Below are 24,696 nucleotides of genomic sequence, written 5' to 3' on the forward strand. Positions count from 1 at the left end.
CAGTTTATTAGCGGTGATCCTGGTTATTTATATATGTCAGGACAATTTCAAATCACTGTTATACAATCACTTGCAATAGCAAAGAGCCACACCCAGACATGTTATCACCAAGACTGACTGGGGTAACACTGCCCATTTTATCAGCAGTGCTGGTGCTGAGCTGAATGGTGGAGTTGAGGTGAACTGAGCAAGGACCAACAGCTTCCTTCAAACAACTGCTATTGTCAGTGGAGTGGTGATGAAGTCTCTGTAAACGAGACTTAACCCAGTACAATTTCCTGAAATAACTCGGTTTCTTTCTGGTATTTATGATGCCACTTATTCTAGCAAGGAAAAGAGAGGGAATTGAACTTTCTCACTCCACAGTTAGAGGGTCTGAAATGGAAAATTCTGGTAAAGCATATTTTTAAAGAACAAGGCAAGTTTAAAGCAATGGCCATATGCTCCTTTTGGATTCTTATATGCAAACTTTTAGCACTTAGCCAAAAATATGTTGCTGTTCCTTTTCAGGACAGAATGGTCCAGCTGGTGGCTCAGAATCCACATTCAACCACCCACTGGTTTTTCCCTAGAAGAAATAAGGATTGCTGGTTTGGGCAGCAGAAGCTGTTCAGTTTCTCTTGGGCTTGTGTAAGGCTAAATTCAAGGCATAGAAAATTTCTGGTCTGAGGTTACAGAGTTCGCTGCCTCCACGTGGTGGGAGAGGAGAGGTGGGCAGGAACCACTTTCAGACACAGACAAAAGAATACAGAACACCAGGATGTGGCATTGCCCAGCCCACAGCTGATGCTCTGAGCTGAAACCCAGCACAGCAACCTGAACAGCCTGCATTACTACAGCCAACTCTATGTGTGAAGCATTCTCCTCAAGAGAAAAGAACTGCAAGAATATCCCAAATGAAAATCTGACTTTGTTTAGAACTTGCTAAAACACAACAGCCCGTCTCCATTTTCAGGCAGGCTATTCACTTGCCATGCTTTGTGCATTGCTTCACCTCCCTCTGTCACAAACTGGAGGTGAGGGATGCTTTCAGCTCTGAAGTCTGCTGGACACAGAGGAGTTTGCCAGATGCCTTCTCTCACTCAATAGGACTCCTATGTATGGGCTGGGAATCAGAATCAGAGAGGAGGAGGAGGAAAGGAGAAAAGACAGGTGAGGGCAGTCAGACAAACTGGTCAGGCTGAAGGGAGGGAGGACTTAGGATGTTCTGTGAGGACCCAAGGAGCAGTAACAAACCACCCTCTGTCTTTTCTCATGTTCTTTCCTCACAATATTTGAATGTTTAAATAATTTCTGTTCAGTCCCTTTGTGCAGAGACTCTACCTGAAGTGCTGATGGCATTGGCTATTTAATAGCCAAAATTTCTAAATGCATTCAAGATTTCTAATATTTTTCTGCTCAAGTAGCTTTGGATTTCTGCACTATTATCATGTTGCAATGATGCAGCTGCAATGAGTTTACATTTTTCTGCATTGCAGCACATACTACAAGGTATCAGGAGCTTGTCACTGAACTCACAGCCTTCAAAGAGGCATTCAAATTCTGATCACTTCTGCCTCAGACCAAGCATTTTCCAGTTGTTCCTTGCAGGTGGAATATTCTTTCTGATATTGTATTCTCACATAGCTTCTAAGGCCAATATGGATCCAGCCCTGCTCTCCCAGGTGTGCAGCCTTGCTGGGCAGTGATTCAGTGAAGGTGCTGCTGTCAATAGTGTTTAATCCAGCAAAACTGCCTGGATGCTGCTCTCAAGATGGATATGGATGAGTCACAAAAACACCATTCTGCAGTGTAACACTCCATATGAAAATATTCAAGTATCACTTCTCCTTCAGGCCACAGACTTGCAGATTAAAAAACCCAACAGATTCAGCCTTTCAAGCCTTTCGGGAAATGTAAAACTCCTTCAATTTTTTAAACAACTCAAGCAAAAGCAAAATACATTATTTTCAGTCCAAACACAAAAGCTTAAACGTTTTTTGTTTCATAATAAATTGATATCTTTCATGGCATAAATTGCAAAAAAAAAAAAAAGAGAGAATAAAAGACAGAAGGAAATTAAACATTGTAAAATAAAACGTGTTAGTCTTGGGTCTTTCTGAAAAATACTGGAAATACATGAATATGTTACTGGAAGGATGAAGCACACACGAAAGATTCTTAAGCAATTAAATTTTGAGACTTATTCTGACTTGCTTTGGCAGGAACTGTGAAAGAAGACTAGCATTTTAGAAGCAGGGCAGAATCATACCTTAAGCTTGTATTATTTTCCTCAGGAAACAAATCAGCTCAGCAATAGTAAAGAAGGTAGGAAAAATGGATGGAATTTTCTATTTTCAGTCATTGCAAATCATTAGTGAAAAGAGTTTGATGATCTCACTAACTACCTCATAATAAACTACAAAAACCATATGGAATGTAAACTACCTTCACATGGTGCTCATGATTTAGTGCTGGACTTGGCAGTGCTGGGTTAACAGTTGGACTCAATGACCTGAAAGGTCTTTTCCAACCTAAATAATTCTGTGATTCAGAAAAAGCCAAGTAATGAAATGCAGGAAGCAGATGCTGGATAGACACTGTGACTTGTTCTTGTAAAAGACTGGGATGCACCAGTAGACTTTGGAGAGGATCCACACAAAACTGCAGCCAGGGAGGAGAGGTTCTTTTAAACACAGATTGCATGCAATGGACCAGTTTGGTCAGTGAGCAGTGTAGGTCACTGCTATTTGAATTGAGCTGCTAAAAGCCAAAAGCCTTCAAATGATCTTACAAATGTGGTAATTTCTCAGTTCATGATCAAAGAGAAAAGTTTCAATCACCATTTTTACTGTAGTTTGGAAATGTACTTGGTGTAAAAAGACTTGAAACAACTTTTGGGTCTTTTCCCAGTTTCATCAGGATTCAGAATCTCCAGAGGGAAATATTTGATAGCTGTCTTTATTAGTATTTCAAATCTTGGAGGAACTTATTTTTGTGCTCAAATATATTAAATGTATGTAACAACCTATTAAGTACACTCAGACTGATTTCAAGTATGCGAACAGCCAGATTGGAGATGTTTCTACACATTTAGAGCTATAAAAATGAAGTGGTAACAATTCCTCAGCTGCTAATGGTAACCATATATGTACTGCTACCATACAGCTTCTTTTGCATGCAGATGGAAAAAAAATCCTTATTCCACTTTAAACAGAAACCTTGTTACATTTGGTCCTCAGCATCTCAATTACAACATGAGGAAAATGTTCCAGCAAACACTCAGTGCTCAGAGGGTCAGTGGGAACCCTTTCCTTGCCTACACTGAATCTGATTCCTCCCCTGAACTCCAAACACCAGGGCTGACTTGGGCAAATACCAAGTACCCGTGTGTAAGGCCAAGCTGGCCCCAGGGACCAGAACAAACACATCCGTTATTACAACCAAGTTACTTCACACAGAGAAATTCACTGAGGCAACAATTACTACAAATAATATCACACACACAGCTGTATATATATTTATCCTTTTGACAAAAGAAGAATGTTACAGCATTTCACTTGACATTTCTGATAGATATCCAGTGAGATTTGACAAATTTCTCTCTCCTTCTGAGCTGTTAAACAGATTCACTGAAATAGGCTGCATTAGGAAGTAATGCCCCGTCCAGCCCTGAAGATAAAACAGGTTTTGCAGGACTAACATAAAAGGGATATTCTCCTCACCACATGTTCAGCACTGGGAACAGACAGTGAACAACATGTTGCCAGTTTTGGGTGCTATTAGTCATGTGTGTTTGTTTTTTGAATATGAAAGTAAAAAGTTCTTACGCCCTGGCAAAATGTTACATGTAGATCATTAAGCTTGTGAGTTCACGGTACTCACAAACTATCACCCTTCCTAGAGCCCAAATATTTGGCAAAAGGTTATGAAGGGAGGAATTTGAAATCAAAGTTCAGAGGAGACTGTGCTTAAGTCAATGTGCAAACCTCAGCCAAAGGAATCCACTGCCCAGAGCTGGGACACTCCTTGAGAGGGAATCTGGCAGAGCCGCTGTTTTGCCTTTAAACAGCCTGGTACTGCATTCTCCTCTTGCCTGAGAGGAGCAGAAGTGAGAGGGTGATATAGGGAGAGAATACAGACTAAAGCAGCAGCGACAACGAAGCTTTTATCACTCACTGGATGTGTGCCACAGACACCAATTATATACATTTGACAGCAACCATTATAATTCCAGAGTCCTTGAACAAATCACAAGCAGAAAGGTTACCTTCCTGAAAATGTTCATTGCCATTAAATAAGTGACCCAAACTAGAGGGTGAAGGCAGCACTTGAGAGAAAATCTGGAGGAAGGGTAGGAATGGAGAATCTTATTACATGTAGACCTGTAAAACCCCATCATTTGTTCTGAAAAAGGAATTGCAGATTCACTGCAGATGCTGGATTCACAGCAAAGCAGACAGTGTTCTGCAAATGCAAATCTTACAGACAGCAGTGGCAAAATAGACCAGAGACAAAGAATTTTTCTCTCATATCAGTGGCAAAACTTGACCAAACTTGGTGGGGTTTATGGTTTTACCCTTCAGTTAGAAAATCACAAGGCATACTTCCATATTTCTTTTCAAGTTTAGATTGCTATGGAGGCTACTGCCAAAGAAAGCTGCCATAGGTCAAACTCCACCATCAGTTACACAACTTAATGACCATATCTAAGTGAAAGATTCGTATTTCATGAAAGATGTATTTCAATATCAAAGAGAGACTTGAGCCATCTGCTAACAAGTGGGTAGCTAAGGCTCTCTATAAATTTCATCCTCTGTGAGCAATCATCCCATATATCTATCTGATGAAAACTTTCACCAAGCAACTGTATAGAAACCAAGGTCATTTGTATATGGCATTCTGGTATCTTCAGCATATCCCAGTTATTTGGGATTCATCCTTATAGAGAAGGTCTAAATTGTCTTTAATTGCAACAGATACTTGTAGTCAGACGGTTCTTTCTTTTGCCCCACGCTGAAAGTTTATTAAGAAGTTTAGTACTAAAGTTTATTTAACTCTTAATTAAGAGTTAAATCTAATTGGAAGTAACTATTTGCATAGGAACAGGGGAGTCAAACATGTGATTCTGAGTTTCTGTTCTGGGGTTGGCTCTCTTGATACAGCAATTTGCTGAGGAGGATAGAAAGTTTCAAGGTTCTTTCCTGCCGAAATTTTTACTCTGCCAGACACATGATTCGAGAAACTGGACACAGACAGACACAAAAATGAAATTTCTGCCTCCCCTGACAGGTCCCCTTGCAAATACCTCAACACACCTTTGACAATGTCCATTTTTAACTCAATACAAGCAAACTATGTGATGCAAAGGAAAAAGGAGGGAGGGGGAGAGAGATAGAGAAGAGACGTTGTCTCAGCCAATTTATTTATGGGAGCCTTTTCAAAAAGAATGAGTAATAGGGGCAAAAAATACTGACAAAACAAGGCACAAAATCCAAAAGTTTTGTAGAATGACTCAAAGGAATAAAAATGCTGTTCCTATCACAAGATGAGTTGCAACAGAGTAAGAAGGAGTCATATTAGACCTGAATGTATAAAATGAGCATCTCTTATTTTATTGTTCTAGGCTTGTAGACTTTTTGCAAGTTCCAAAAGGCAAAGATATTTTAATGTACCTGTTTCTGTATTCAGAAGAGAATGCTCACAGCCCAAAGGCCACAGTTTTCTAGCTCTGAATCAGAAAGGATATCTTATAATTGCAAACATAAAAATTTAAGCTCCTTTCACTCATAAGGAGATGGACAATTTGAGAGAGCCAGACAGATTGCTATGAGAATTCTCCCACATAATTCTCTTATTAATTCAGCTGAGTTTAATAAGCGAACCTTATTCAGTTCCCAAAAGACCACACCAGAACATCCATAGAAATAAATCTTCTGTCTCAATAGTCCTGCTTAAGAAGGTGAGGCTAAAAAGCTTCATCAAAGACATGCACTTATTTGTAATATCTGATTCAAAGCATACAAATTTAAGCAAGGAATAATCCCAGATATTGTCCTTGGATGCAGTTTTTGGCCATGTCTGATCTTGGTGACTCACCAGTATGTGTGGTACAAAAGGCATGAGCTGTTTCCACATCCTAGGAACAGACTAACTGCCACCACAGCATTGGAGTTGAAAACTTTTACTTCTGGGACTTGGAATCCCATAGGAATTAAAAGGATAAAAACTATGCCAGCGTCAGATCAGAAATTATGCTGTGGGGCAGGAATTCCAGAAGTTTATTAAGTTTAGTAAAAAGATTTATCAACAACTAGAACTATGTTTTACAGTTTTCCAAAGGGATTTTGCATTGTGCTCTCCCATTTTTTCATCTATCCCGAGTCCCATCACTAAGCTCTTCCTCTGCTCAGGTTGCACATTCTGCAGAGGAAAGAGGAGCTGAGAGACTGCAATACTTCCTCTGGTTCCCCTGCAGGCTGGCAGCAGGGATTGTAAGGCAGCAGTGCAAGCCCAGCTGAATCAGCAGTTCCTCCCGGTTTGAATGCAATATAAAGATAAAAACAGATAGAGAAACCTGGTGGAGAGTTGTGGTAAGGAGGTAGGAAGGAGTGGGATGGCAGAAAGAGAAGGGATAGAATACACAAAGTCAGGGCAGGCTCTGTTTGAGAGTGGAGAGGAAGACAAAGGGGGTTACAGGTGTTAGAAAATGCTTTTAGTGAGACAGAAAGAAACAGAGACAGGATGGCAGGGGTTATTTGTTGTGAATGACTACATGTGAGTCTGGCACTGCAGGGAAGCTATGCAAGTGTGAAAGTCTCCTATTTTGGGATGCATCCCCAAAATTGTAAATATGCAAATCCTGCACATGTCCATGGAAGGGAATGATGGGAAAGACGCGTGTGTGCAAGGACAGCCCAGGGGGGAGGCAACAGCTCTCACAAAAGGATCTTGCCAGGGCAGCAAACACAGGAGAGAGGGGATGGAGCAGGAAGTAGGAGTGCATGTGTGAAGCTGGAGGAACAACGGGAAAGGGGAACACAAGAGCAAGAAGGAACTGACAGAGGGGAAGGAGAGACTGAGAACTTGAAGGAGGATGTACAGTCTATTGCACAGGCATGAAAGAAGGCAGAGGCAAAGGAAAATAATGAAGAGGGGAAATATTTGACACACAGAAAATGCTTTTGATGGCATAAAAAGGCATAAAGAGATGGTGAAAAAGATAATAAGAAATAGAGAGGGTTGAGAATACAAAAAAGGAAGTGAGAAGAACAAATAAAAAGAGGAAGAAAACCAAGTAAGAAGGATTTTAGTAGTTAACAGAAAGCATAAATCTCAGTGAAGAGATTTAAAGAAAGGGCTAGAGCACAAAGCACTATGGGCAGAACCAGAAATTCCCTGGAGACCAGTGCTGATGATCTGTCCTTCATCTCCCCTCTCTAGACCCCCATATCAACTCTCTTTCCCAGTGCACACTTGCAGCTCCAGCTGCAGCCTCTTGCCTCCCTGAACCCTGGGCTCCAAGGATCAGCCCACGCCAAGTACCAGAGCTGCTGAGGGCAGGGAAAGCACGAATGGAACCATTTGCAAAGAAACTTTTGAATATCAACGCACAAAGTGTGAAAGTGGAACTTTCAGTGATCAGAGCCAAGTGCCGTGGTAGCCAGCAGGGAGGTGGAGCTGCTCTGCCAGCTGCTCTCCTTACCTTGGGTGCTCATGAGTGACCGGCTGGCTCACTGCAGCTGCTGCACGCTGCACTCTCTACGTCGCCTCCATGCAATTGGCAGTGTCTCTCCAGGAGTCTTGGAAAGGTTATCTGTGCTCTGCAGCTCTTGAAAAAGTAAAGGAAAAACGAGGCCCCCAAACCACAAAAGTTTCAGGAGAATCAGGAATGAAAGAGGCTAAAGCACTGGTGGCAGAACGAGCAAAGAGCCACACAGAAAGTAAGAAAAAGTGTGTCAGAGACTGGGAGGGGCGGAGAAGGAAAATGCAAAGATCTGACAGGAAACCAGACTATAAGTCTGCTTCGGGTTGAAAAAAACACATTTCTGCTCCCCAGCGATAGGGCCTGTTTGCAAATGACTCTGCAGGCAGGTGACAGCAGAGCCCTGTCGCACCAGGCAAGCAAATCAGGAGGCACCGCTGCCCCTTCCCCAGGAGGAGCAGTGGGCAGAGGTGGAGACCCAAACACAAACGCCCAGCTCAGGCACGAAAAGCCGCCAGTCTCCACTGCCTCATTTCCAGCTCCACACACCTCCAGGGCATGTTTTCCTCGGGCACAAGGGGACGTGCTTAATGCCAGCCTGGCTGGTGCCGTGCCCCTCCCAGCACAGCGCAGAAGCCCGGGTGTCTCAGGGCACTTGCTGGTAGAAAGCAGGTGGGAGAGAAAAAAGAATGAACTGAAGAAAACAGAGTTTCAAGAACAACAGTTCCAGGCAGAAGGAGTTGTGGGTTTTCCCAAGGTTTCAAAGGTTTTTCATGAAAGCATCTATTTTATTAATAGCTTCTTTTGCTAAAAAGGTAGTCAACAAGGTTTGCTTTATGCATCAGATTATTTTACAGTTGAAGGATGCTTTAAACAATATGTTTTTCAAAGGGAGTCTTTGCTGACACAAAGAAGCTGCAGTATCTTGTATTGCTTCAATGCTGGATTCCAGGCTTAAGGCCGACATTCAAACCCAGCCCTGGTGGGTCTCATAGAGGACACTTACCTCTAGGCTGCAACCAGGAGCCTCCCTACAGCAAAACCCACCAGAGCAAAGTCACTCAGTCCCTGCCCTTGCTTTTCCCTGGGTCCTGCAGGACCAGGAGTCACCATCACTTCTAGAAACGTCCTTCAGTGCTGCTGCCACCCTGCTGAGGGATCCTGAGCCTGAGCCCTTTTCCTGGTGTGCTGGTTCTGGTACAAGGCACAGGTACAGCGCTACGCCCGTCACTCCCGAGGTTTTACCTTTACTCTGGGCAGGTGTGCACAGGTGAAGCCTCACTGGAGTAACATCCTGGATGTGTGAGGGTCAGAGAGAAGAGCCCTTAAAGAAAGGATGAGTGTAACAAGGATGTCAGTGTGCAAGGCTGATCACCAGTCCAGCTACAAGTGCAAACACATCAAATTACAGGGACAATAATGGGGAATTTGAGCAGAGTCACCCACAGGTTTTGCTGCCTGGAATACCTTCTGCTCCCTCATAATTTTTGCAGGGTTCAGTTTTTCTTTGAGGGTGACTAAAAAAAAAAAACAACTATGTATATATGGGCATGGGCATGTGTTTATTTCCTGAGAGAAAATAACAGAAATAAAATCAGAAACACTAGAAAAATTAGCATAAGAGAGCTATGATAGATAATTTAGGAATGTGTGTGGGGGGAAAGCATGACAGTAGTGGAGGGAGAGAATAAGAAAGGAAAAAGTATTCAGTAGAGAATAAAGAAAAATACAACAAATGGAAAGTACAAAAGGACAGTGGAAAAACTATCAAAGGATAGAGCAGCGTCAAAGAGCAGAATAGAGGAAGTGAGGTGAGACAGAGAAAAGAAGAAATGTAAAGAAAATAGAGAAAACACATGGCTCAAAGTCTTGCCATAATAACACATAAAGTGTTCTTACCAAACTGAAAATCTGAAGCCTGCAAAAATTGTAAGGGTGCAGAATATATTCTAGGCAGCAAAACATGATGGGCAGTTTTGCTCCAATCCTCTCTTATTTCTTCTCTAATGCCACATGTTTGCAACTGTACCTGGACTGGTGAGGGTCTAAGTTTATCCATTAGGATTATTCTGAAAGGGATTCTGGAAGCCATTCCAGTTTTCTAGAAACTTGATATAGTTTTCTATATCAAGTGCTCAAAGATTAAGGAAGGCAGGAATTCCTGTCTCCTGCAAAGCAATAGCAGAACTTGCTACACTCCTACCAATTTTTTTCCAGTGAGGACAATATAATGATGTGTTACTTGTATTCTTGTGCAACTTTACCAAAATTCACTGCTGAAAAAATTTGGAGCTGCATGTGACAAGGTGCAAGAAAACCTCCTGCTTTGAGCAGCCAAAAATCTCTCCATGCAAACAACTGCACAGGTGAGGTTCTGCAGTTTCTCACTGGGGGAAAGTCAGTGAAACTTTGGGGGAAAACTGTGAAACAGAGCTGTAAGAATCACGGCCTACAATTCTTCCATCCAAACCAATACAAGTTACTTTTGACTTGAGCTTTCTGCTGCTTTCACAGAGGAAGCTGATTTGTGCATGCAACAGAGGAACCATCTTAAGCACAACCAGAGAAACTAACTCTGCTGGCAGGAGGCTTCATGGCTTCACTTCAATTTTAAAATCACAGATCTTCTACACATGGTTCCTAACCTGAAAGGAAAAACATGCTAAAAATTCAAATCAAAACTCACCAAGTCTCATTACAGCTTTCTCCTTCTGTCCTTGATTTCTTCAGCAAACAGGGTATCAGCCAGCACACTCTGAAACTGCTTTACAGAGCCAAGCAAGGGGTTAGGTATCATTTGTTCCCGTTCCTGCTTTTGCTTTGTTTAATGCTGTAGATTACAAACAGATCAAAAAATACAGTAACTGTTTTAAAGAAGATGCCACATTTCCCTGGGTTTAAAGTGACACCATAGAAATGAAGCAATTATCCAGCAAAGCCTGAGCAGCTTTAAGGAATTTATCATAGAAATCAAAGAATCTAAAATTCTCATAGTCATAAAGGGTTTACTGGCAAACTGAGATTAGCTGAGCAGGATACAGTCATCAATCACAAAGCCACATGCAACTGAGTATCAACTCTCTTTTAAAAGAATTTACAGTCTTAAAACCAGTTTTCAGGTGTAAAAAATTCTCTCAAGCTATAAGAAAAAGTGTTATGGTGAGGCTGCAGTTCCTTGAGGCTGGCAGACTGAAGTTATGTGTTTCACACAATATAAGTGTAGAAAATAATTATGTTCTATTAGGCAACCAGAAAACATGAAAAACTTTAGATGCATCACCTAAAATACAGCAAAAAGCTGCAGTTTGAACCAGGGGCTTTCCTGGTCCAAATGCAGGGTCTAGAAGCCTGACTGGTAGAGTTCTAAGAAAGAAATATTTCTTTTTAAATTTTTTTTTTTTTGGGGGACTGAGAAAATGGAATTGCCTGTCTCTGTCCTCTGTTTCTTTTTTTTATAATAATTATAATTTTAAAAAATTCCACAGGAACTTTCAGTTTAACAAGATGTCCAGTTAAGGGGTAACAATAATCAATATAGGTTTTTTGTTATTGGTGTTGGTTATGGCTTCTCAGATTTCTTTCATTAAACTTGATGCAGGAAACAATAAATTGTACCTCTGCTTTCAAAGGAACTCCTCTCACCTGAAAGTCCCCTGGAAGGACACACCTGGTATGTTTCCTGTCTCCCTTTTTCCCAGAGACTTCAGAAAAAAAGGATATATTTAGTTCCTTCCAACCAGTCTAATTCTGCAGGATCTGAGCCCTGCTGGTACAACCTGAATGAGGTTGCATTTAAATCCTTGGGTGGTGCTGTACTTTCCCTTCCTCCAGGCTTTTACTTTGGGTTCCTTGCATAAAAAAGCCAGTAAAATGTCAAGGTTATTCTATTAGGTGATCAACCAGTGGAGATTTGGAACCCTAGATATTCCTCCTATTTTTGCTGGCCTCCTACGCATTTCTCCCATGGGTGACTTTCATACCAGAGCATCCTTATCGGGGACCACAGGGAAAGTTTCTCTCCTTTCTCCTTCTGCCAGTCCCACAGGAATCACATATAATTCCTATGGGAATAAACTTCCCTCGGTGTAAGGTTCTCCTTGTACACCACTACATCCTACAGATGGCTTTTTAAAAGAGGTGATTCATCACCTCTAAGTCAGAACTGAAGCTGCTGCAGAGCTTTAAATATTTGCAAACTGAAGAGTTAAAAAAAAAAAAAAAAAATCAGCATTTGGAAGTAAAGAAATACAAGATGTCCAGCTCTTAATCTGCTGCTCCTTTTCTTCTGTTCCCTTCTCCCAAGACAGCCATCCCAGCCCATGAGGAGACTGCCCTTGACTCCTTATCAGTGTAACAGTCCTGAAAATCCCTGGATACCAGAAACGCATTTCACAAACTACTGATTTGAGAACTAATATATTGCATTTCTCCTGCATGCCTGAGCACAGCAGCGCCGTATATATTGTTAATACAACCCTTCCAACTCCTTAGAGCAGAGAAACAGAAGTATTAAATATTTTCCCCATTTTACATATTTTATATTATCAGCCTTGCTCAACTATCCTTAGAGACTATCACTCTTACTTAAGGATGCTCACAATTTATCATTTTTCTCTAGAGATCTGACTTCCAGAACAGAAGTATTTCCCTATTCAATTCACCAGCCTGTGCATAAGCAGCTGTTAGTGTTCATCTGCCTTTTCTAGGCATTAACATCAAAAATGCCCCTTGATCTTAAAAAGTGACACACAGCGTGGTTTCTTGAACACCTTTGGGGGTAATGGTTTAAATCCAGCAGGGAAATGTTCTCATCTATAGGTTTATGATACACATTTAAACAGTGTTTCAATTGCCTCAACTATGAAATAAGATGACAGCCAAACATATATCAGAGGGGAACAGAGAGCATAAAATTCCCTCTTTCATTTGACAGTGGTGGGGCTTACGTGGTTTTGCACAAAATGTACAGTCTCTGTCAAGTTTGACAGTATTATGGGATTTATCCCAGTCACCTGTTAACATACTTACCCATTATGGAAAATTTGGGTCCAAATCCATTCTGGGATCTGGGTTCACAATCCATGGCACAAAAAACCAGCCTTCCACTGAAGCAAAGAACCCAGACCTGGGGTTTTGATATGAAAACAAAGAATAGCTTTAAGCTGAAAGAGGATGGATTCAGATGGGATATTGGGAAGAAATTCCTCTCTGTGAGAGTGGTGAGGCCCTGGCACAGGTTTCCCAGAGGAGCTGTGGCTGCCCCATGCCTGGAATTGTTCCAGACCACACTGGGCAGGACTTGGAGCAACCTGGGATAGTGGGAGACGTCCCTGCCCATGGCAGGAGGTGGAACAAGTTGGGCTTTAAGGTCCCCTCCAACCCAAAGCAGTCTGGGACTCTACAGTTCTGAGATTCCATGACCAATTGTGTCCCTTCTTGAAGCCAAAGGGAGGGAAGCTCCAGACTCTGTGATACTCTCTCCAGAAAAGTTAGAGTTAATTTAGTTGTTATTCCAACTATTCTCTTTCCCTTACACTTACATGATTCATCAAAACTGGGCTTGAGCCATAGCTCAGGTACTTATGCTCTTCCATATGTTCTTAATTACATGTCCATAGGGCTTAAAATCCAAGGATCTTTAAACCTTCCAGACAAATGATTTAGTTTCACAGCAACCAATGAGTTATATATCCATATCCATCTTCAATGGATGATGAGATAAAGTATTGCAGAGGTAAAAAAAGGAATATTTCCTCTCCCTTACACGTGGCAAAAATAGTTTTTTCACGCAGTTCAATATTTCGGTCTATTAAAAAAAACCAAACCACCACAACAACTGGAAAAAGTTAAGAGATCAAGGCAGACACTTCTAAAACTATATTTTTTTCTTAAAATAAAGAGGGACAGGAAGAAATCCAATCAATATTACTGAAAAAAAAAAAAAAAGCATTTATAGAATTCAGATCATTGCCACCAGAACAAATACTGGAAAAAAATTTAGTTCCACGACTTCTGCTAAAATTTTTTTCTAAATAAATTAATCAGTCCCAGATCTCACCTTTTGCTTAAAACAGAAAGTCATCTTTCCCCATTTATGTGATAATAGCACTGTCAATATCTATTCTGAATATTAGACTGAAGGACTGAACATACCTGGAATCTGAAGGATAATCTATCAAACTTGAAATTTAGTAGATGCCAGGAGAGGCGAGTTACTTATTTTTGTTTGTTTGTTTGTTTGTTTGTTTTAATTGGGAAATGTATCTTGTCTTCCTTATAGGTCAGTATTTATTCCAATTAAAAGTATGAATATTTTAATAGAGACAAATTGAAAACAACTGGAGAGTTTTAATGGCTCACATTCTTCAACATTTTATCTTTTTAAATCTATACAGATTCTTCAAAAGGTCAGGAGGAGGAACACTCGTGCTGAGAGCACTAAGATACCACACAGAAATAGCAAAGTTAGGGTTAATTAATAATATGAACTATGTAATTTCTAAACCAAGAGTTAAATATTAATCCACATAGTTTGAATGGCAAGGGACATTTTCCATAGTTTAAATACCCAGGGAATGCAACACAGACCTGGAAGTTAAGGATTTTTACCTTTCATTACAGATCTTCTGCATCTGCCATGATTCACAGAATCCACCAGTGCTTCTCCCTCTTCCTCTGTAAAGAGAACCACAGCACCTTTGAACTTAAAACTGTTACATAAATGTGTCAAAACTAGAGTATGAAACTCCACGTGAGCACATCATCAGTACACCTTAGAAAAGCAAGAATTCCTGTATTGAGTCACACCAAAGATCCATCTCTGCCAGACCATGGCAGCTGCAGGATCCCAAAGCTGGAAGCTGAAGCCATCCCTACATAAATGTGGCTCCACTGCAGGAACAGGAGCTGGTTCACTAAAGAGGAGAACAGAGATAAGCTTATGAAACAGGAATTTGCCAAAAGCAACTTGGGCTAAGTTAGTAATTTGATGGAAAAGTTATCAGGTCCCAGAGGTCAGAGTGAGATATTACCATGTTACGCCTTATTTCTCCTTATTGTTTCCCTTAAATAGAATGAGCTTTAGCCAACATCACATTCAGAGTTATTCTGCCAAAACAGCAATGATCATTTCTGAAAGCAGAGGATTCTGAGGCAGGCTAGGAACACAGAGTGTTTTCCAAGCAAGAGAAAGAGGGCAGAAGCAGCAGGTAGTGGAGAGCTCTTCAGAGGTTTTAAACAGCCTGTGAGATGGAACTGAGCTGACAGAAATCTTGATGTCCCACTTGATCAGTATGTGGGATTTCTCTATGACTTGCTACTTATAAATTATTATTTCATCTTTGGGCGTATTTGTTCTCCCAAGATCTCATGTTCATTTATTTTTAACTGTGTAGTTCCCAAGGGAAGGACTCTGAGCATTCCTGTAGAAGAGTTCTTAGGAGGCATATAAATAGTGGTCATATATCACAGCACATTTTACATATGTGAGATTAAACACAGCCATAAAACTATATGACTGCTATTTATTGATCCATAAATGAATACCTGGGTTGGAATTTTTAATATTTCTCTTTGAAACAATAGTGTAGGTTTCTGGAAGCTGTGCTTTCTCACTGCATGACAACTCTGTGTTAGAATATTTAATACCTTTACATCGATAGGACTTTCACTTCACTCCAATGCCCACATACCCACACTCATTACAGGCCATGAAATTTGTGACAAACATTAATTCACTTATCATTCATGGAGTTGCTTCTGATGCACCTGATGTAGTAGAATGCAGATAACCCATCTCAAAATAAGTAATGGAAACAAAATTAATTCAAGCACACATAGGTCTAGGCTTTTATCTGTAGATCTAAATTGCCACAATTTTAATAACTTCTTAAATTTATTACATTAATAGATAATGATATCTAATAAAACTGAAGCCTGATTTTATGAGACATTGCACTAATTACCTGGTTTGATGTGTTAGTCACCGATTCTTGTGTAAAACATACCAGACCACTGCTGACTTTACTGACCCCCACACATTCATAGAAATATGCCTACACTATATTTTGTATAGAGGAGAGAAAGGACAGAGAGACAGACACAGTCCTTTCATATAAAACTGAAAAAAAGGTCTAAAATTTACAGCACTGCATAGTGCTTTTGACTTATTTAAGAGTCTAAAAAGTTTTGGAGAGAACAAAGAAACCATATTGTCTGTTTCAGAAAAGATATGAAATTATGCATTTATCCTCTTTTGTCTCACCAAAATATGAAAAACTGCTTATAAACTTGTAGGCTTAAAATTCCAGTGAGTGAAACCTGTAAATTTTAAGAAACCCCAGTGACTCCTAAATTGGACTTTCAGTGAGACAAAGAAGCAATAATCTTAAAAGTATTGACAGAAAGAGGGAATTACCATTTTGTATCAGAATTTAGGGAAAGATATATTCCCCTTGTAACTACTGTATCCAATTCTTACCTTTACACCATGAAACAAACTAAATTCTCTGTTCTATTATGGATCTATTGAGCTCTCTCTCTCTCCACCAATATGACTGAGGAATTGAACAGCTACTCACACTAATCCTGAAAATTTATCCACAACAAAAGAATTTTTTCTCAAAATATACCACCAGCCAGCCTTTTGCTAATTACCTGCCTGTTGTTAGGGCCTGGTCTGCCTTTCTCCTGAGCAGAAGTCATGCCTGCCTTGTACCCCGGGTTGTTGTATTTCTCTGAGCATGAGAAATGAAAGCATGCACTGAGTGTATTTGCTCTCACTGTACTTAACCACTCACTAATAGGTGATTCAAGGCTTTTTAGCATTACCCATTAATGAACAAGACAGGACACTTCCTTCAGGAATGGTCAGCAATCCATTTCTGGCCCTGCAAGCTTCCCAGGGGAAAAGTCAAGAAGGTTTGGGTCTTAAGAGATTTAACACATCGACAGCAGGCGGTCATGAAGCTGAGAGCTGCTCAGAAAACCATCAGTCTTCCACTGACATGGCAGGGAAGGGGTTTCCTATAAACATTCTCTGAAATCCTGGTCCTATTCTGTTATTACAGAACCTAAGTGGTCACTGGCAGAGGCAAGATGCTCACAAAATGTCAGAGAAGTTGAAACAGAGAATCTGATTTTTTCCCATTTAATTTATTTTTTAATACAGAAGATCTAGAAAGTGTTTTCCATTTGGACACAGCCTGTGTCTGGAAATACAATCAAAGTAACTAAGTAATGATGTAATCAAAGTAATTAGGCAAACAGGGTTTGGAGATGAGAGAGGGGCAGTGAAGATGAGCACAGAAGTTTCAGAAGACGGAACTATTACAAAGACAAAAGTAAAAAACCTACTGCAAAGACAAAAGTACAAAAGCTGTTATGGGCCCACAGGTGAAGATCTGCTGGCCAAAAGCTGCAGCTCTCCATAGTTCTGTATGGACAAAGAAGCAAAAAAACCCTAATGGAAATGGAAGGGTAATGAAATTGTCTCAAAAGTTATTTCATACACACAGAACACTGTTCTGGTCCAAAAACTATATGTCAGTCACTGGCCTAAGATCTTCCTGGGAAATACTCTGATGGTTTCAGAGAGAAGAATAGAGATGACAGCAAGGAAGAATAGAAAGCTTGAAATTTGAAGGGAATAAAAAAGCTTGAATCTGAAGGGAATAAAAAAATCAAACATGAATACTGCACTTGAGATGATGAAAGTGAAAGGACGGAAGGGAAAACCAGACCTTGGATATGGAGTGTTGGTGGAAGAGGCTGCTGAGAAGGTGTGGAAGGATCAGTAATGCTGAAAGCACAGATAAACAGAGAAAGGGGAGCTTTTGTCCTCATTTCTTGAAACAGAGCAGGAATTAGATTACAATTTTAAAGTAGTGGTAGTGTTCTGCTTTCAACAACAGCTACAAAACAGACACATGTTATCAATAGTACTGTACACTGCTGCAATACCTTCATCTTGGCTTCTCAGCAGTCACTACTTCTCCCAAAGGAAGCAGCTCAGTAATATTGACCTACGCATGCAGAAAAAAACAGGACTTGAAATTTTCCAGCACAGACACAGACACTCTCACCAGAAGCAAACAAGAAGTGGCCTCATAAGACTTAGCACAACTTGATCTTTATTATGTTAAAATTGAGGTCCAACCTTTCTTTCATATGGGAAACCATTGTGGATGCCTGAGGTATAAGAAACAAAACAAGTATGATGGTGAGTACCAAAAGCCCCAATAAAGATGAATTTACAAACAAGAAGAAGTGAGGAGAAAGATTAAGATGATGATACGATGCTTTCAGCATAGGCTTTCACTTTGCTGAGTCTAGTCTAAACTGACAGGCCTGGCTGGGAGCAAAAGCTCAAGTGTTCAGAGGAGTGGAGCAGAAGAGCTCACTTTTGTATTTTGCTGAGTGGAAAAGTGTCACTTTTCATTTTGCTTTTATCGTTGCTGGAGACCATTACAGCTCAGCCCGGATTGGCTTTCCCTGCCCTGGAGAAAGTAAGTGCCATGTGAGGAGGCAGTAACTGTGTGGTTATGGGCTCATTACATGGTATCCCCACAAAAACACTGCAGGCTCATCTGCAACGCTTCAGCTTCACATCACTTGGGTGAAGCAGTGTACCAGGCACGGCTGTGTTTGTTTATGTAACTCTCAGCAGCTTTACAACAGGGGAGCAGGAACACAATTCTGCTTTGGCAAGCCCAGAGGAAAGCAAGATCATGACAGGAGACCTTCTAAGAACTCACTGTCCTTGAAGAGAAGAGGGCTGATATGGAGAACTATCAGGAGCTGTCATGGAATGTGCACATGGTATAGACACTGGGCACATCTTGTTTCTAGAATAAGACGTTACATCCTTTTCAGCTGAATTCAGAATGTCTCCACATGCTGTGAGGGGGTGAAGGTGATGCAGTAAAGACAGATTCTCTCTGGCACGACCCTAAGAGCAGAGAAAGGGGCACTACAAAGCCCAACTGCTTCTTTTTGGTTACAGAATTTAGATTAACCCGCTGTGAGGTTTCTGAAGGAGGAGACAGCTATGGATATGATAGTACTGCTCTTTTTTCTAATGAATACTCAACACTCCTGTGGATGGAAAAGCAGAGGAAGAGGAGGCAGCAGCCAGCTGTGCTGCTGGAATGGTCAGAAGCAAAGAGTAACTCATTCTGTCATGGAGCAAAAGAGAGTAAGAGAAAATCAGAATATTCATTGTCTGTAGGTTCAGTGACTGGATGGTACCAGGGTTGTGAAGTCAGAGACTGCAGGATCAATGCACAAACACAACCTGCTGCTCTGCAGCTCCCTGTAATTGAGGCAGCTGGCAATTGTCCCTGGAAATAGTGCACTGTTATAATTAAGAAGAAGACTAAGGCAAAGTTAGTGTTTTGGATCTCAGTTCTGCAAAGTCTCACGTAGGTTCTTCATACTGTGCACAGTCCTACTGAAGTTTCAGTGCTTAAAATTAAGGCCATTAATAAGTCTCTGCAGGATTAGAATCAAGGATTGTATTTTCAATCCTGTGTTAATCCTGGAAAGGGGCTTCATGAGAGACATATTAGAATAAAGTAGACTACAAAGCATATTCCATAAATTCTAAGATCCTGGAACCCAGACAAGCTGTGCTGTTCATTAACATTTCTGGTTTTCCCCAAAGTCATCAGAGATTAATATGATTGCTGCAGCAAAGGGCTACAAATGCTATAGAAAAATAAAACATTTACATACATATAAAGCCAGACTAAATTTGATTGCTTTTGCATAGCATCTCCACATTTGTATTGATACATTTGCTATCATAAAGTGGGAAAAAGAAGACACTAATTTCTCTGCATTATTTCCAGTGCTGAATCCATCAATAGTGGGAAATGTATGTCATAAACAGCTGTGAAATCCAGCCTTTCATCCCATCAAGGGTAAGACATTAGCCAGGTTATTATCAACACAATGACACATGCAGAGCAAAGGAGAGGGTTTCAGGTGGAGTTTTCGCATGAAAGGTAAAAAGATTCTTTCCATGGTGAGTTTCTGTGACTGTTTTCACTGCCTCAAGCAAGTTGCATCAAACCCCCCTCCCCAACAGATATCTTCCATTACCTCCACACAGATGCAGAGAGGGTTATCTCCTACATCAGCTTTTTATTCAGGTAGCTAATGACTTCAACCAGACTGAAAGTACTAAAAATAAAATGCAGAAAATTCGATGGGAATTGTTTCAGAGTTTACAAACTCACAGGAGGTAGCAGAGTCAGAAATAAAAGTGAACTTTAAGGCTCTGTACAAATTGAAAGATGGATTAATATATACTTCAGCTCATTTCTTTTGTATCTACAGTAGATTAAATTATCACACTTGGTTCTTTTTGAAATTTTTTCCTTCTCCCCAAGTGCCCAACTCTTTTCCTTGCATGAAAAGAGACAATTGCAACTCTTAGTTCCCATGCAAAATCATATGAAAGACGTCTGTGGTTATTTAAGAAATCTTTGCCTCCAAACCCAGGTCCTCATTTGTCTGCCAGGGCCAACTTCAGAGAGCAGGCAATGATGTGAAAGTGTGAAACCAGAGAATGTGCACACGTTGCAGTTTCCACCTTCTCCTTCCCGTATGTGCTCAGTCAGTCGCAGCCTTTGCTGTCCCTGTTTATCTTCCCCAGGAGCAGCAGTGCAGCTCCCTCAGCTGCCTTGGTGTTACTTGTGCCTGTGCCATCTGCAGGTGTGACACTGATTTATTCAGCCACGCAGAGAGCTCCCAGGTTTGGCCAGGAGGTTGAGCAGCAGCTTTGCTCTCCTAAGCACAACACCCGCACGGTGCCGGCTCGAGGTGCTCAGGTCAGATCTGCACCTGATGTGCCACTTCCACCTGACAGTGCCAGGAGACCCCAAATGTCCAGATCAAAGTCTGGGTGTGCAGTTGTTTCCACACCACAAGGAAACAGGAGCAAACAGCACCTTCCTGTCCCTCTGCTCCTGCAGTGCTCAGTCCCCACCAGACCCAGCTGGTGTGAGAGCTGAACTGTGCTCTGCTACTTCAAAAACTTCATTACTTCTACAAAATATGTTGCAGAACATTTAACAATGCACTGTGAAGGATTATAAATAATTAAAACTAAACCATTCATGTCAGAAATAAATGAACAAAGCCCATTTTGCAATGCACCATCCCTGATTTATTTTTATTGCACTCATTTAGCTCATTTGTTAATTCTCAAAACCCAGCAGTCCGCACAGAGTGGGTCTCACACACAGTAGGGAATGCTAGTGAGGTTGTGTCTTCTCTCATAAAGGACCAAATCATTGTGGGTCAATAAAAACCATACAAAATACAGAAAATTATCAACCAACTGCTCCTGGATTTCACACTCTGTGTTTTCCAAGTGTCTGGTGCTCTGAACATCTCTTTTTAAGAACCTTATCTGCACACTGCATTTGCATTGGGGTACAAAATATGCAGAATCACACTCCAATTAGAAATAATTTTAAATACAGCTCTGGCTAATATCTACCCTGTGAGAGACTGATATTATGTTTGCTGCTCCCTGACTTCCAGTGGGCTTGTTTGTGAGCATCATAAATAACATTGCTTCTATTTAAAGCTGCAGTTTCACAAGGTGAGGATTTCTTTAGGGGTCCAGATTAGAGTAGTGGGGATCAGACATTCTTCCCTTATTGCTGTGCTATTCTTATTTTCTGTATCATGGATATATTTCACAAAGAAAGCTTTGATCTCACACAGGAGAGGATAAATAAGCATATCATCTGAGATCTACTGCAATATGAACCCATAATATAAAAAACCCTTACTTTTTTGGCTTCAACTTATTTTTAAAGAGCTTCTGTGTGGAAATATATTTAAATCTATAAACAAATTCCTATATTAAACACTGAAACAATTCCCAGTAAAATTATAATGGGCTTAAACACAACTTCAAGCTATTTCAGGACAAATATACATGCACCTGCAGCAAATTCCAATTCCATTCATTTTATCACAAACCTAGGTTTGTCTTTATGGCTCAGTCCCTGAGAGGAGCAACTCCTGTAACAGAAAGAGCTGTTTGGGCTTTCTTTGCTGGAAGAATGCCCAAAGAAGTTGGAAAGCACAAACTTATGTGAGAACCAAGAGAAAGCAGAATGCTCATCTCAATTAAGTGTCTTTTCTTATAATTCTGCCAAAAAGTATTTCAAATTCTAATCATGTATTGTTAATACTATGCTTAAATTAGTTCATACTATTCCAATATTAATTATCCCACAAAATTTTGCAACTACTGCAGAGTTATCTTTGGTAAAATTTCATAGGTTTATTGATTTGGTGTCAATATTTTAATCATGAACAGCTTCACAGATGGAATATTTTTAATCCTTCCTTAGGTTTCCATGTGCTTCTCTGGGCTACTTTTTCTTGCCATTTAAAGAGGAAATACATTCTCAGAAGTTAAAATGCATTTGAACAGGTAAGAAATCAAAGGTTTTGCTTCTATTCTGATCTTTTCTATACTATTCTATTCTGTGCTGTTCATTCCTATGGTTCATTCCTATGCTTTTCACAACACTGGAAGTGGAGAGGTTTGTTGCCCCAAGTCACCATTGCTCTCTGGGAGTTTCCCTGTTCATGAAAATGTAGAATATCCCTGCCTGCATTCCAAGTGTACCACAGAAATTACAGCATTTTATCTTGCTGCCTATTCACAGCAAAAACACCTATAAAAATGAACAGGATGCAGAATTAGGTGTCATACCCTTTCATCCTGAGAACAAGTTTCTATCACTCCTGATGTTCCCCAGCACAAGCAGCTCCTGAAGCCAGGGCAAATCACCATGTCCAAGTGTGCTGCTCCCAGTGTGGATTTGGGCACACATAGACCTACACTGTAATCCACAGTGAGCTCAGTTGGGGATTAAAAAGACTTTGAGAGAAGTGTATTCCTCACTGACAGGAATCCAGGTGCTCCCAGGGATGGGGCTCTCCTGCTGTGCCAGGGGGTAACACCAGGAGGTGCTGAGTGTTTGCTGAGTTAAGGTCCAAGGAGAGGGGAGGAAGCAGAACCTCAGCTCTGATTTATAGTGAGAGAGGAGTTTCTGCACAGCCTCTCTTGGGAGAGTCTTGGAGGATGAGCAGCTGAGCTCACCTGAATTCCTCAAAAGATCCCTGTGTCACAACTGGGACAGACCACCAATAAATACACAAATCCCCCTCGTGTTCAGTAGGATGGGAACAGGCACTCACTGGGCACAAGCTCCTCCAGAACCACACTGAGGGCCTGAACTTATGCACATGATTATTCTACTCCATTCCTCTTTATTCATGAGCTGGATTTATTTTATTTTTCTAAGCCATTATTTAATAAAATAGGCAGTGCAAAAAGTAAGAAGTTAATACAATCACTTCTCTTGTGTACTGCATGCTTCTCTGGCTGAAAATGTAAAAATGTCAGAATGCATGAAGGATATCAGAAGTGTCACTAGGTCTGTTTTGCATGCAAAAGAGCACTGGAGAAGTTTTTTTATTTAAAATATATATTTACTTCAAATTAAATTTCTCCTACTACACCTTCAGTAGTCTGAACAACTAGTCTAAAAAAAAACTGTTTGGTTTTTAGATATTTATAATTAATGCAAACCAAATTATTAACAAGACTCAGATCCAGACTGCATGTCAACAGCCTCAACCTGAGCAGCCTTGTCAGCCCTGAGCTTTTAAACAAATGTGAACAGTTAAGGTGCTTCCCAGTTCCCACCAAGGGAATGGCTCTGAAACCTATTTTGCATTGAATAATGCTGCAGACAGAAATCTTCTCAAAGGAGTCATGTTTTAGCTAATGCTGCTCAGTTTTAAACCTGAATTCCCCTTGTATTTGGTATCTCCTACTTTCCACCTTAAACATAATTTTCCTCAGAGGAAAGCAGCTACTGAAGGATCTACAGTGGTCACCTGAGCACTGTGATTTTTTTTATACATGTGAACTTTGTCAGGGATTGCAGTTCTGGGAAAACACAGTTACATTACTGTTATAGTTAAATGATGCCATGATGTTTCAACCAGCAACAAGTAAAGCAGAATATGTGATTCTTTCTCTTCAGCTGGAGAGCAAACAGGCAGTGAGCCAGCCATGGCCATGGCAAGGCTTACTGGTGCCCTTCAGGCCAGCTCAGAGCCTGCTTGCCCACACTGGCCAGGCAGAGAGGGGCAGCTCCAGCAGCAGGGTGATGGCCAGGAGCAGCTGGAGGCCAGGAGCAGGGCTGGGGACAGGACACACCGAGCCCTCAGTCTGGGATGTCTGTTCAAGGGTGCCTGAGCCACTACAGCTACAGGCAGGAGAATATTCACACCATCACCAGAACAATGATGAGTCTTCATTATTGAAGAAACACCATTTTAATCACCCCCTTTTTCTATTAAAACATTAACAAAAATCCCCAATAAGTAATCTGCATTTCACAAATGACAGTGACCTCGGTCTGCTGCTGCTCCAAACACAGCTTGCTTTAGGGCAATGGGCTCTTAACAACCATCAGTTTATAGCAAATGAACATTTATCTGATTTTTTTTTATTCTATTGTATTGTATTTCTGTAATGGTGCTTGAAATTAACATTTTTACTCTGTTTTTTCACTTTTTTGATCATTAATGTAGTAAATTATACCAGCAAAATGACTACAATGGTTTCATTTGTATCCTAAAAACCTATTAAGTGTCTGAGTAGAAATTGTGGAGCTTTTGGAGGTTGACTGTCTTATTTCTAAGGTCATACTTGGCCTATTGACCTAAACCAAACTGACTCCACCTCAAGTATTCACAAGAAGAATTGCATCAAATTAAAAGCATGAAGTGAAAGAGGAAAATAGAGCCTAGACACATGGTTACATCATCAAAGCAAAAATTATTTGTAAATAGTCAAAGTGTTCCAGATGTCTTCATTGGCTTTTTTTTTTTTCAATGGGAGGTCCCTATTGTATTATTCATATTTAAAAAAAAAAATAAGTTGAGATATTCAGCAAGCTGCCGGA

General features: G+C 40.6%; 1 protein-coding gene across 1 annotated transcript in view; it reads right to left on the reverse strand.

The window, feature by feature from the left end:
- The window catches only part of CARD11 (caspase recruitment domain family member 11), a 44,037-nt gene extending 35,872 nt beyond the window's left edge, over window positions 1-8,165 (reverse strand). Inside the window, exon 1 of the mRNA XM_056503109.1 lies at window positions 7,685-8,165. Within this exon, the coding sequence (XP_056359084.1) occupies window positions 7,685-7,697 (13 nt within the window). The 5' untranslated portion in view covers window positions 7,698-8,165. The remainder of the gene's footprint in view (window positions 1-7,684) is intronic.
- Window positions 8,166-24,696: the final 16,531 nt, after the last annotated feature.

The sequence above is a fragment of the Oenanthe melanoleuca genome, chromosome 14 (genome assembly GCF_029582105.1).
Source record: "Oenanthe melanoleuca isolate GR-GAL-2019-014 chromosome 14, OMel1.0, whole genome shotgun sequence".
Taxonomy (NCBI): Eukaryota; Metazoa; Chordata; class Aves; order Passeriformes; family Muscicapidae; genus Oenanthe; species Oenanthe melanoleuca.